We start from the raw sequence: 12,163 nt of genomic DNA, 5'->3' as shown, positions 1-12,163 counted from the left end.
AATAGTAATATTAATACAACCATCTATATTTCATTATTTCATTAATTTATAATGTCTACATCTTAATTATTTTGTAATGTTTTCTATAATTGCTCAATCAATTCTTTAACATATATTAAATACATATATACCGAAAATTGTGATATATTTACTGAAAAAAAATGCAGATTTATAGGGTCTATAATAGTAATTTAAACGTAAATTAAAATAGTAACATAAATATAAATTAATATAAAATATATATGGTTATTGTTTTTATTTTTGACTCCATTCTGTGGGCATTAAGAGGGTCTTAGTGTCCAAAAGATGGGCTTGGTCTAATCCATAATAAGGGTGACCGAGTAGTGAGAGACGGAATCCGGCATGTACTGATCCCGTTCTCACCACTCGGGCGAAATTTTTGGGGTTGCTCGCCCGAATTCGATCCCGGATCTCCCGTAGCGGAAGACCGAATTCTTTACCATCTCAGCCATCATACTAGTGTAGGTATTAATACTATATTGTGTTAGTAAACAGTACATTAAAAAGTAAAGGATTTAAGGGGTTCACTTAATTGTTCGTTCTCTTTCAATAATTTGCAATATCTGCTAACAATAAAGATTTATTTTTGAATTTGCTACTTTTTACTATTATTGAGATTTTTATTGCTGCTTTTTCGGTTTTATGCAGTTACAAAAGCCGATTTTCAGTTATTATAATTTAATATTCAACGAATACTTCCAAGCCTTGGTAACGTTATGAAAGTTGTTTTTTTTTAGAAATCGCTCTCGATGCAATTACCAACATCCATTGCCTGTTAATTAGCAGTTTTAACAACACACAAGGTGATTAAGAGAAAACCTGGCCACCTAAATGACTGATGATAAATATGAAAACGAGTTTAAACCGTCCGTGTATTCTGTAAGCCTATTTTTGTATCACATCATTTTCACTTTCATTCTGAATTTGGTAAATTTGATCGAGAATTCTTAGTTTCTCAGTATATAAGAAATAATTCAGCGGAGTTTTGGGTATGTTTAATTTTGACCACAGCACAGAGAACTAATTAATTGAACTGTTTAATAACTAGAACAATTTCTAAACACTTAAGCTCATTTTCTATTCCACAAAACTAAAGTGATGTAATAAAAACATTGCTTTAGTTTTGTAGTAACAATTTGGTTTATTTATGTTTTCTTATACAGTATTTATAGTACTGCATACTCTTCACCAAACGGCCACCCCGTTATGGACCCGACCGAACCCATAATGGACTTGCTAAAAAAAGCCCTCTTAGTGCCCACAGGGCGGAAAAAGTTTAAAATACTGTATAATTTGACGTGCGTAAATGATTTTTTTTTGGTGCAAGGAAGTTTCAGTAAGTTGTAATTATGGTACTCTTATTATTGTTTACAACACCGGCTGCAAGCAGTTTTTATACAAAGTATTGTTAACTTTTCCAGTCCAATAATTTTGTTACATTTGTATCGATTGCATTCCGCTTTTTCTTGGTCTTCCGATCTGATACGACTACACAATATCTAGTGCGCCTAATATCGCCTAGTGGGCGTAAATTGGATGCACTGGTGGGCAGATATAGGCACCACTTTCTTGATACGCTATTTGTCACTGTTTTTTACGTTTTTACCACATTGCGCTCGCCATTACATCTCCCTGCCTACGGTACTTCTTTTTAGATGTTTGCTTTCTTATTGCCCATCGCATAGTCCTCAGTAGTGCACAACAGTTAGAGTAGGCGGAACATGGTACAGTTACCCTAAACTTATTGACAAGAAAATATGTTTCAAACATTCAGGTTTTTTAAAACAAATTTTTGTTTCTTCTCAATTTTCATTAATTCATTAGTTATTAAATTTTTGTGTTTGTAAATTCACTCAAGCAAGTAGTCGTCCAGTTCTTGAGATACAAACTATGTGTTTCTTTTAAATTTGTTATTTCTGTATTATCAATGAAGATTGTTTAAAAATTTTGCATATTGTAGAGAAATTGATGAAGCTAAGATTTTAAATTTATTTGTTGTACAAGTGTTTTTATAACAAATATTTTAAACAAATATAATTAAGACCAATTAATTTAAATCCATCAACTGATCAAATTTCACAAAAAATGGACCAAATATTTAAACTCTGTACCCTCCGAGAAACCTCTAAAAACATGTTTTTGTGCTCGCTGGTAACTTCATTTTAAGTAATATTTCTATTCGAATGTGATCATACCTCTGAACAGATGGAAAGTGGACCTGTTGCGGGTAAGGATTTGTAGTTAATTTGACCAGAAGTAGTTGTTCATCTCCTGGATGAGAGAGAGGATGGTCCCTAAAAAGTTTCATTGTATTTCAATAAAAATGAAGACGAAATCTGCCCAAAAGGGATTGCCATTTTATTGTTTTATGTTCCAAGACAATACACTTTTTCGGCGACCTTTCTTTTTAGGCTACTTGTCGCCGGTAGTATAAAATAGTCCTTTTAAAACACAAAATATTTCCAATTAAAATTATAAAATAATTTTTAAGAAAGGAACTGGTGATTGGAAAAAATAGTTTCATTGCATTTGCTAACACCGTGTCGAAATATATAAAGAACAAATTAAATAATAAACTTTTCTTCTTTATATATATTAGATTTTAGTAAAGGCAAATGACTGACTTTAGACTTTAAAAATGTGATTTTAGTATCATTAGTTTGTGTAGAGCAAAGATTGCGATTGCCCATTTTAGTGGATTAAGAGGTATGACTTCAGTGCCGGATTAAGGTTTTTGGTGGCCCTGATCTATAAAAGAATTTGGCAACCTTTTTTATCTAACCCTTGGAAATGCTGACAAATAGCCACCGTGCTGTGCCAATTGTATTTAAATAAAAATAGTTAGTTTTGTATTAACAACAACAACAAATATTGATTTTATAGCCTTAAAAAAAAAAAAAAAGCTAAATGTCTTCGTAATGAATTTATAAATTACCATTATTTTTAGCTAAATAGAAAATTGAAATAGCTAAATCACAAAATAGTTAAATTGATAACATAGTTATAGCCTGTAGATTGATTCTAATGATTATTGTACGATTCTAATCATTGGATGAATTAGTCAATAGTCTCGCTAATATTGCTTGAACATGTCGCAAAAGATCAAATTTTATATACTTGGCAAATAGACTCAAACTGATATCATATCAAGGAATGCAGTTCTATAAGTTGTAAAAATTGATACTAGCTTTTAATACATGTTTATAGACAATTTGTATTTTTAAGTTACTTTAAAATTATATAGACTATTGTTAGATGTCAACTAAGGTTTTAAAAAAATCAAATAAAGTCTCATGCATGACCCGGAGACTCTTAGGCAGTGAGGGTCTTGGGCAGCAGCCCCTTTAGCCTCCTTAATCTGGCACTGCTTTAGACAAGCCTGACTGTAAATTTCAATAAAAATAATAAACTTATTACAAATATCAATATATGATGTCTTTTACCTATTTATAAATCGTAAAACCTCTGATATTTATGCTGTAGAAATAAAGAAATGTTTAAGTTATAATATTATACCCGGTATAATGGAATTAAATATTCGTTTAAATGTGTGACATAGAAAAACTATTGATATGTTTAATGAAATCAGTTTAATTAATACGTAATGAAAATCAAACTAATTAATTTTTTCATTCTAAAAAACAAAAAATACAATAGAAACGAGCAATTGTTTATTGTAACATCGTCATAATGCCGGGCTGAAATTTTTAATAATATTTTAAATTTATTTAATTTAAAATATATTCTCTCCATCTCATGTTAATAGTGTTTTGCCCCTGTACATCATACTTTTTCTGCTAGCAATAGAGCTCAGTGTTCCGCAACCTTTTTCTACTCGCGGCACACCTATGACGCGACATGACTCAACACGGCACACCAAAATGTTATTCCCCTCAAATACGTATGATATGATACTATTAATAGAATTTCGTAATGCCATAAACCTATTATTATTATTATTATATTGAGTTTTGTGAGTTACACTCGGTTGACACCGATGGCTGTGTACTATGCCGGACCAGAGTCAAGGCATAGTAACTTCAAAACAAGACAAAAATTAAATACAGTAAGTGTCTGTATTCAGGAATTTCCTAACAATATGACATGTATTCAATATAGTGGCCTTCTGTAATGTGTTGTATGTATTTCTACTCAATTCTAATGTTCCCAGGCTTTTGTGTAGTGTGTGTGGTATCACACCTGTACAGGAAAGAACAACAGGTACAATAACTACCCTATCCATCCTCCATAGATGCCTTATTTCCTGGGCAAGTTCTGTGTACTTGCTAATTTTTTCAGTGCATGTGTTTTGTACATTGTGAGTGTTTGGAATGGCTATGTCTATAATGTATGTNCGAGAAGGACGATTGCTCTGGACTCTGACTTTTGAAGCCCTCTCAATTAACATTTTGAATTTCTTACATTTATACTTGACATTGTAAATCATTCCATTTTGATAATATGTAAATACTGCAAACAGTAATATTTATTTTATGTTAATAAATATATTTCTGACTTTTATAATAAATTATAAGTTGAAATGTCATGAGAAAGTGCAAAGCGAAAATATAATCATAGATTGTTGGGCTGCAATTTAAAAAAATCGCAGCCCAACATTGTACGACTCTTCGCTTTCTGTTGTCTGTCCGTTCTTAATATCGAGACTGGTGTTAATTGGACGAGATTCAAGACCAGATATGGAAGGCTTAGGTGCAGTAGGCCCCGATTAACTATATATAAACTTCCGTTCTAAATAGGAAATCACGTGACTTCAATTTAAAAAATTTTCCCTGAATGGAATTATATAGATGACTGGCATGACTGTGCTCTTATCAGGAAAACAATGCACAGGGGCAAGACACTATAAATTTGAGATGGAGAACATATATATTGAATTGAAAAATCAAGAATATGATTAAAAATCGCAGTCCGGCATTATGACGATGTCACAATACACAATAAAGAATTGCTCGTTTCTTATAACTTATTATTCGAGCTCATATTTAAGCTTGAAAGCATATAATTATTTATTTATTTTTATCATCTAAAATCAATAAAACTAAAATGCTCACTTTATTTCCTTGTTCAGCATCATCCATGTTTTTTGATTTGCATAATTTCATTAATATTTTTACCGTGGGAAGAATGTTGAATGGAGGTGGTACAGTATTACCTTTTTCGAAATAATCCATAAATAACTTTGTTCTTGCAAATTTCCATTCAGTATCAGCTCTCGCCTAATAACACAAAATTCAATTTAGAACGAGAAAAATATATTTTAAGTTGAAAATCGGACTTACCGATATTATTTGATACGAATTACTCATCAATATAATTAAGAGATTTAGTAGAAAACAGGTGTATTGTATATTAGGAAGTTTTAATGGAAAAGGAGGATTTGTGTTTACGTTCACCAGCCACTTTAAGATGCAAAGTTTTATTAATTTTAGCTTACAAACAGCGCTGTAGTTGTGTCAGAGCGCAGCCCTGGTATTTATTTTTAAAGCAGAGTGAAATTCTTGTATTTTGTGAACATCTAGGTTGCACTTGTTCAAATTTCTTCAAACATTCTTAAAAAAAAAACAAAATTCTTACTTAGATTTTTGCGCTGATTACGTACATAAGTCAGTTTTAGTTCATTTAAGACGATTTTTAAATATTGCGCCACAAAGTTGAACTTTGCTCACACGAACTTTGCTCACACGCCTCGTATATATATATATATACGAGGCGTGTTTTTTAAGTAAGTACCGTGTTGATATTAAAAACACACAACTGCATTTTTAAAAATAATTTTATTCTTACATGAAAGCCTGTACCTTAATGTAGGCTACTTTTTAACATAATTTCCTCCAACATGAAGACACTTTACATATTATACAACTAGCTTCTGAATTCCATCCTCATAGACACCTGCCGCCTAATTTGCCAACTACTGCATCACGGCGTTTTGACATTATCATCGTCGTAGTAGCGCTGGCTGCCTAGATACCTTGGAGGAACAACTAGATACCTTACTTATAGCCCTGATCTAGCAACTAGTGGTAGTCACTAGTCGCTAGATCAGGGCTATAAGTAAGGTGATCAAGTTGTTCCCAGCCATATGATGTGATAAGATTTCGAGTTCGTTGAGCCATGTGTGGACAGGCACTGTCGTGAAAGCAAAACAATCTCCTTACTGAGCTTGCCATGCCTTTTGCTTTGGATAACGAAATCGTAAAGCGTCTGTTTTCTCGAACTTTTGCAACAACTTTCTGCACCAAGTCTTCAGTAATAACAGACGGTCTCCTACTACGCTCCTCGTCATGGCTGTTAGTACTGCTATCTTTAAGTGCTCTAACCAATTTTCATACCATTCCATCGCTCATAATGTTTTTTCCATACACTTCACTAATCTGACTATGAATGTCAGCCGCTTTCACGTCTTTTGCATTAAGAAAACGAATAGCCGCGCGTACTTCTTAATCGGCGAGATTTTTAAATGTCTGAGGCATTTTAAACACGCACAAACAAACGAATGCTTCCGTAATTGCGTCTGTGGCTAGCCAACAGATGTAGGTACTCAGCGCACATTCGCGGAACACCAATCGTAGCACTGCAGCGGTCCTATTTTAATACGGTACTTACTTAAAAAACACTCCTCGTATATTGTTACACATTGTATATATATTATATATATACGGAGTACGTTACACATTGTATATATATTATATATATACAATGTGTAACGTACTCCGTACCATATTTTAGCGATAGATTCTAGGGTCAAAAGATAAGGTTTAAAATCCCGTATAAACGTGTTTGTAATTTAGCTTCGTTTTAGAAATGTGGCCAAAAAATCATATCCGAAACCACTTTTAAACTTCCCTCTAAAAACATACTGTTCTTTGTTTTCCACTTCTGTGTTTACCAACACATACAAACTGAAACATTATTTAATATCCAATTTTTCTTTTTTTAATACATGGAAATTGAAATGGTCTTGTGAATTATTCTACTTAATTTCGTAAACAACTAATTGTTATTTACGAAATTTACATTGAAAAACTTTGTTTTCCAACTATTATTATACTGTAAAACCGGATGGATACAGAAAAATCTGAAAGTGGATACACCGTTGTTTAGTTCTGTTACAATCGGCTGAATTCAAAGGATTTGTTTTATGCTAAATCAAAAATATTCGATTGAATTTAATTGTTCATAATACTATTTTCGTTTGAAAAATAAAAACGTATTTAATAATGTCAAAAAATGATTATTGTTATACTTTAAATTGTATGCTTTATTCTATAATCTTTTTAAGACTTCAAATTTATAACAATGAATCATTTATAATATAATTATACAGAGTTGTGTTTTACTGTATTTATGAGTTGTTGTAGGAAGTATTGTAATCGTATCAAATTTAGCTCTCCGGAGAGACTATTCATACTATAATTAAAATTCATACTATTAAATTTTGGAGTACGGAACTGGAATGGGGGGGAGATAGATGGGATCGCATGTCATATGTCGACTGGGGTCGGAATTAATGAAAGTTTTACTCGTTGTACAAAATAGTTAAAAACTCATATTTAAGCTTTTTGCCATTTTATAACAATTAGGGGAACCCGGAGCGGAATGGGAAAGTCGATTTACATTTGAAAGAGAGGTGAGGGAATTGGTTCGCTCCCTGTCCTACACTCAGAGTGCGACAACACGTCAGTGTGAATACTTGATTACCGAGATGACCAATAAAACCTTGCGTCGTGATTTTTTGATGAAATTACAAGTGTATCAACATTAAAACAATGAAAGTATAAGTTTAACCAAATTTATATAGTCTAGTTTATTAAAGATTTGTTTGTTTGTATTTTTAGACTTAAATAACGCAAAAAGTAGTCATAAACTTTTTTCTCTACTTGATTTTTAGAAGCATGTGCTTTGGGGCAGAACGGGTGGGGCACAATGGGACTGTTTCCCGTAAAGGAAAAGTAAAAGGAAAGGGAAAAAACAAAGTTTAGTAAAAAAGAACAAGGGGACGATTACTCGGAAAAAGATGATGATACGACTTGCCTTTACTGCACCGAGCTTATTCACAGTCGATTGAGGGTTAATGTTCATATGTCGCATGCAAAAAATGGGCTCATGTGACTTGTGCGGGTTTTGACAGCGACGATGGCGATTCCTTGCTGGTTTGCGATTTTTGTAAGCAACAAGACTAATATATATATATTTTTTCTAATATTTGAGCACTAATCTCATACCCCGAGTGAGGGGCGGAACGGGATGTGGGCAAGTTTTATTTAAATGATTTATTTTTCATACAAAATTATTGATTTTTTAAAATCTAATTTAAATAATTATGTGCCAAATATAATAAATAAAGGATATAATGTAATATTTATATTATTTTTCTTTTATTGTTGACAAAATTTTAATTTCTTCGCTAGCTACCCCATTCCGCCCCGGTTCCTCTAATAATGTAAAAGTTATTTTTTAATCTGTTCGAATGTCGAGAAAGTCGAACAAGAGCCATTATCAGCTTTCTCTCTTTTTTTTGAGCAGACTAAGATTATGAGCCTGGCAATCTTTAATGCCGTGTTCCGCTCGATAACATGTATAGTGGGAATGTGTTCAAATTTACGAGAAACTAAAGTTTTAACTAGTGGAAAGTTTGTTTACGACTTGGCAATAGTGCCGGTAATACCCGCAAGTCGATTAGTATCGGATTACTGGACGTGTCGAACTATCAAACGGCTGGATTAACAAGCTTGTAATGTACTGTTAAATATTTTAGAAAAGATAATGTTTTCTTTATATTCTATTAATTGAAAACCAGTTTTCAAACATGTAATAGCAAGTACAGTATAGTATAGTGATAATAATACAATGGCTAATTGCAATTGTAGTCCATTTCTTTTTATAAAAATCGATGATAGTCTAGTATACGTTACTAAATATTAATTAATTTTTTGTTTACTTTACATGAAATTACTTAGAAGGCTGTAGACTATTTCATTATTATATAACTGTGAATAAAATTAAAAATAAATGCTATTACTAATAAGATATTTTTGATGCAATTCAAATTAATAATGTATTATCTAAATTATCATATTCACTGTAATTATATTGAAATTAAAATATTAAATTTTACTCGGAATTATTATTAAATGCTAATTTTATGCTCTGATCATTGAAATATAGTAATTAAATTAATTTTATTTGTTGTTTTATTTCGTAAATTTCATTCAGTTCTGGTAATTTAATTGAATCCAAAGATTTTTATTGCAACTTTAATTTTAAACACTAAAAATTCAAATATGTTAAATTTCGGTCCCAATACATAAAACATAAGGTGTGTAAATCTGTTTTAATGTACAGATAATCAGCTATAATTGTATATCTAACGTTAATTAAATTATAAATCACTGCTTAAAATCGCTAATTAGCATAGCATTGTACAGAGTTTACTAATAAAAATAACTTCGCTTTTATTAAATTTATTATTGTTATTGATAGAGCAGACTTACAAATTCCACAAATATTATAATCCATGAAAATTTTAGCAATAGTTTAACAATTATTTGTACTAATTCTAATTTATTTATATTTATGTATTTAGTTATAAATTTTACTTTAGTTATACAGATCAATTAACAAATTTATATCGTTAATATGATTCAATAACATCTATTATTTTACTTGAAATTTTCATTATCGTATAAATTAAATTTAAATTTGATTTTTTTCTTAAATAGCACTCATGTATGCTAGCATTTTTGGAAATGTTTCTGCAATTATACAGAGATTGTATTCTGGAACAGCAAGATATCACACTCAATTATTACGAGTAAAAGAATTCATCAGGTTTCATCAAATTCCTAATCCATTAAGACAGAGATTAGAAGAATATTTTCAGCATGCTTGGACATATACTAATGGTATTGATATGAACATGGTGAGCCTTTCAGAATGATTTGCATAATAGATGGAAAGTTTTATTTATGATTTTTTACAATTCTTTAAACAATGTTCATCTCTGATATTTAAGATTTTAGATCATTTCTTCCTAACTCCTATAAACGTCTTAAGGAATTTCACATTTTTTCTGACGATAAATTCTATATTTTAGTAAAGCAATAATACATTCTGTGACTATCGAACAGATTTAAATCTTATCAGTATTTCTATCTAACATAATAAATAGTAAATTTTTATCAGATTTAATAAAATTATTAGTCTGAAAGTAGTGTTTAATCAATCTAGAAAAGAATGTTATCTGTTTGATAACCTCTTTGTAATAACAAAGTGGCTATCAAACGGATATTAAAATAATTTGAAAAATAAATAATAATAATAATATTGGATATATTTAATGTATCAATTTGAAAATGAATAAAATTTATCATGTACAGAATGTATGACCTCACTACATTCAAAAGTAATTTATAATTTTTTAAATGGAAAAATATAAAAAAAGGAAAAATAATAATATATGTTGAAAACTCGTTGAAAGTTTTTTTTTTTCTTTTTCTTTTTAGTATCATTTATATTCGTAGATCATGTGAAAAAGTAGCCTATATCTTGTATCGAAGAATATCGTGAATGAAAAATATTGTTTTCGTATCCTTTAGAACTATTTGGACAGATATCATTTAATAACGAACGATCTGGAATGTTTTGTAACAGCTGTAAAAGTATATTGAAGTTGCTTTTAGAACAAAAACTTCAATTTTATTTTGCCCCCCAAAAAAACTTTAAATATTAGTTTGATCATTTTAGAAAGTATTTTCTATTATCACGTTTTTGATTAAAAAAAAAAGAAAGGTAATAAACAGAAATTACTTTGAAGATTTTCTTCTATTATTGCTTTAATAATAAAATCGATATAGAAGGGAAAAAACAAAGTTTAGTAAAAAAGAACAAGGGGACGATTACTCGGAAAAAGATGATGATACGACTTGCCTTTACTGCACCGAGCTTATTCACAGTCGATTGAGGGTTAATGTTCATATGTCGCATGCAAAAAATGGGCTCATGTGACTTGTGCGGGTTTTGACAGCGACGATGGCGATTCCTTGCTGGTTTGCGATTTTTGTAAGCAACAAGACTAATATATATATATTTTTTCTAATATTTGAGCACTAATCTCATACCCCGAGTGAGGGGCGGAACGGGATGTGGGCAAGTTTTATTTAAATGATTTATTTTTCATACAAAATTATTGATTTTTTAAAATCTAATTTAAATAATTATGTGCCAAATATAATAAATAAAGGATATAATGTAATATTTTTGTTATTTTTCTTTTATTGTTGACATAATTTTAACTTCTTCGTTAGCTACCCCATTCCGCCCCGGGTTTCCCTAAATTCTCTATAAAAATAATTAAATTTAGTTTATATACATAATAACTTCTTTTATTTAGGAACTTTCTTATCTCTTGCAAGTACTTTTGAAGGTTTATTTAACATAATATGTAAAGTTCGCGAGAATGATTTTCTTTTGTCTTCATCCAATTTTAATTTATAAAAATGTTTGAGCTCCTGTTTGCAGTTTGTGTAATGTAAAAGCGCATGTAAATGTAGAAAACTAAGCGTCTTATTTTAAAAAAATCTCCAAATTTCTTCTTTAATTTTGCATTTCAAAACTAAATAAATTTATCAATATACTTTATTATACGAACCATCAGTGGCGTGCCGTGACATTTGATGATAGGGAAGCTGTGTTTCTGTAAGAAGCCGACATCCAGGGGCAATCAGTCAATAGCGCGTCAGTGATGGCCTAGGGCCTATGCGTATTCGTTTGTTCGATAAGCCAGTAAAAATCGTAAACTTCTCTAAATGTATTTTTAATATCACAATTACATTCCGAATCGCTAACCACGATATAAGGGCTACAATTAAAAATAAAATAATAAAAACTTACTCGGTGAAATAAAATGTGTGGTGGATGTACCGGTACATACCTGGTACAAAATATTCTTCAATTGTACGAATATACTTTTAAAGAAAATTATAATTAAATATAGCTTTGTAAAGGAAAATATAAAATATTCTTTATTTTTTAAATCTTAAAACAATGCACTTAGTCAAATAGTTCCCTACGAGTGGCTAATGGATGGAATCGAAGACGGTTGCAGAGCGTGCATACACGC

General features: G+C 30.7%; 1 protein-coding gene across 2 annotated transcripts in view; it reads left to right on the top strand.

Moving 5' to 3' along the window:
- LOC111619450 (potassium voltage-gated channel subfamily H member 6-like) overlaps nucleotides 1-12,163 on the top strand; it is a 149,010-nt gene that overhangs the window by 71,757 nt on the left and 65,090 nt on the right. For both annotated transcript variants that reach the window (XM_023361155.1, XM_023361157.1), the window contains exon 10: nucleotides 9,765-9,964. In XM_023361155.1, the coding sequence (XP_023216923.1) occupies nucleotides 9,765-9,964 (200 nt within the window). The remainder of the gene's footprint in view (nucleotides 1-9,764; nucleotides 9,965-12,163) is intronic.

Source organism: Centruroides sculpturatus, unplaced genomic scaffold (genome assembly GCF_000671375.1).
Source record: "Centruroides sculpturatus isolate CEXI.00-Female unplaced genomic scaffold, Cexi_2.0 scaffold107, whole genome shotgun sequence".
Classification (NCBI taxonomy): Eukaryota; Metazoa; Arthropoda; class Arachnida; order Scorpiones; family Buthidae; genus Centruroides; species Centruroides sculpturatus.
The sequence above is the reverse complement of the archived record's forward strand: the minus strand, read 5'-3'. Positions and strand labels throughout refer to the sequence as shown.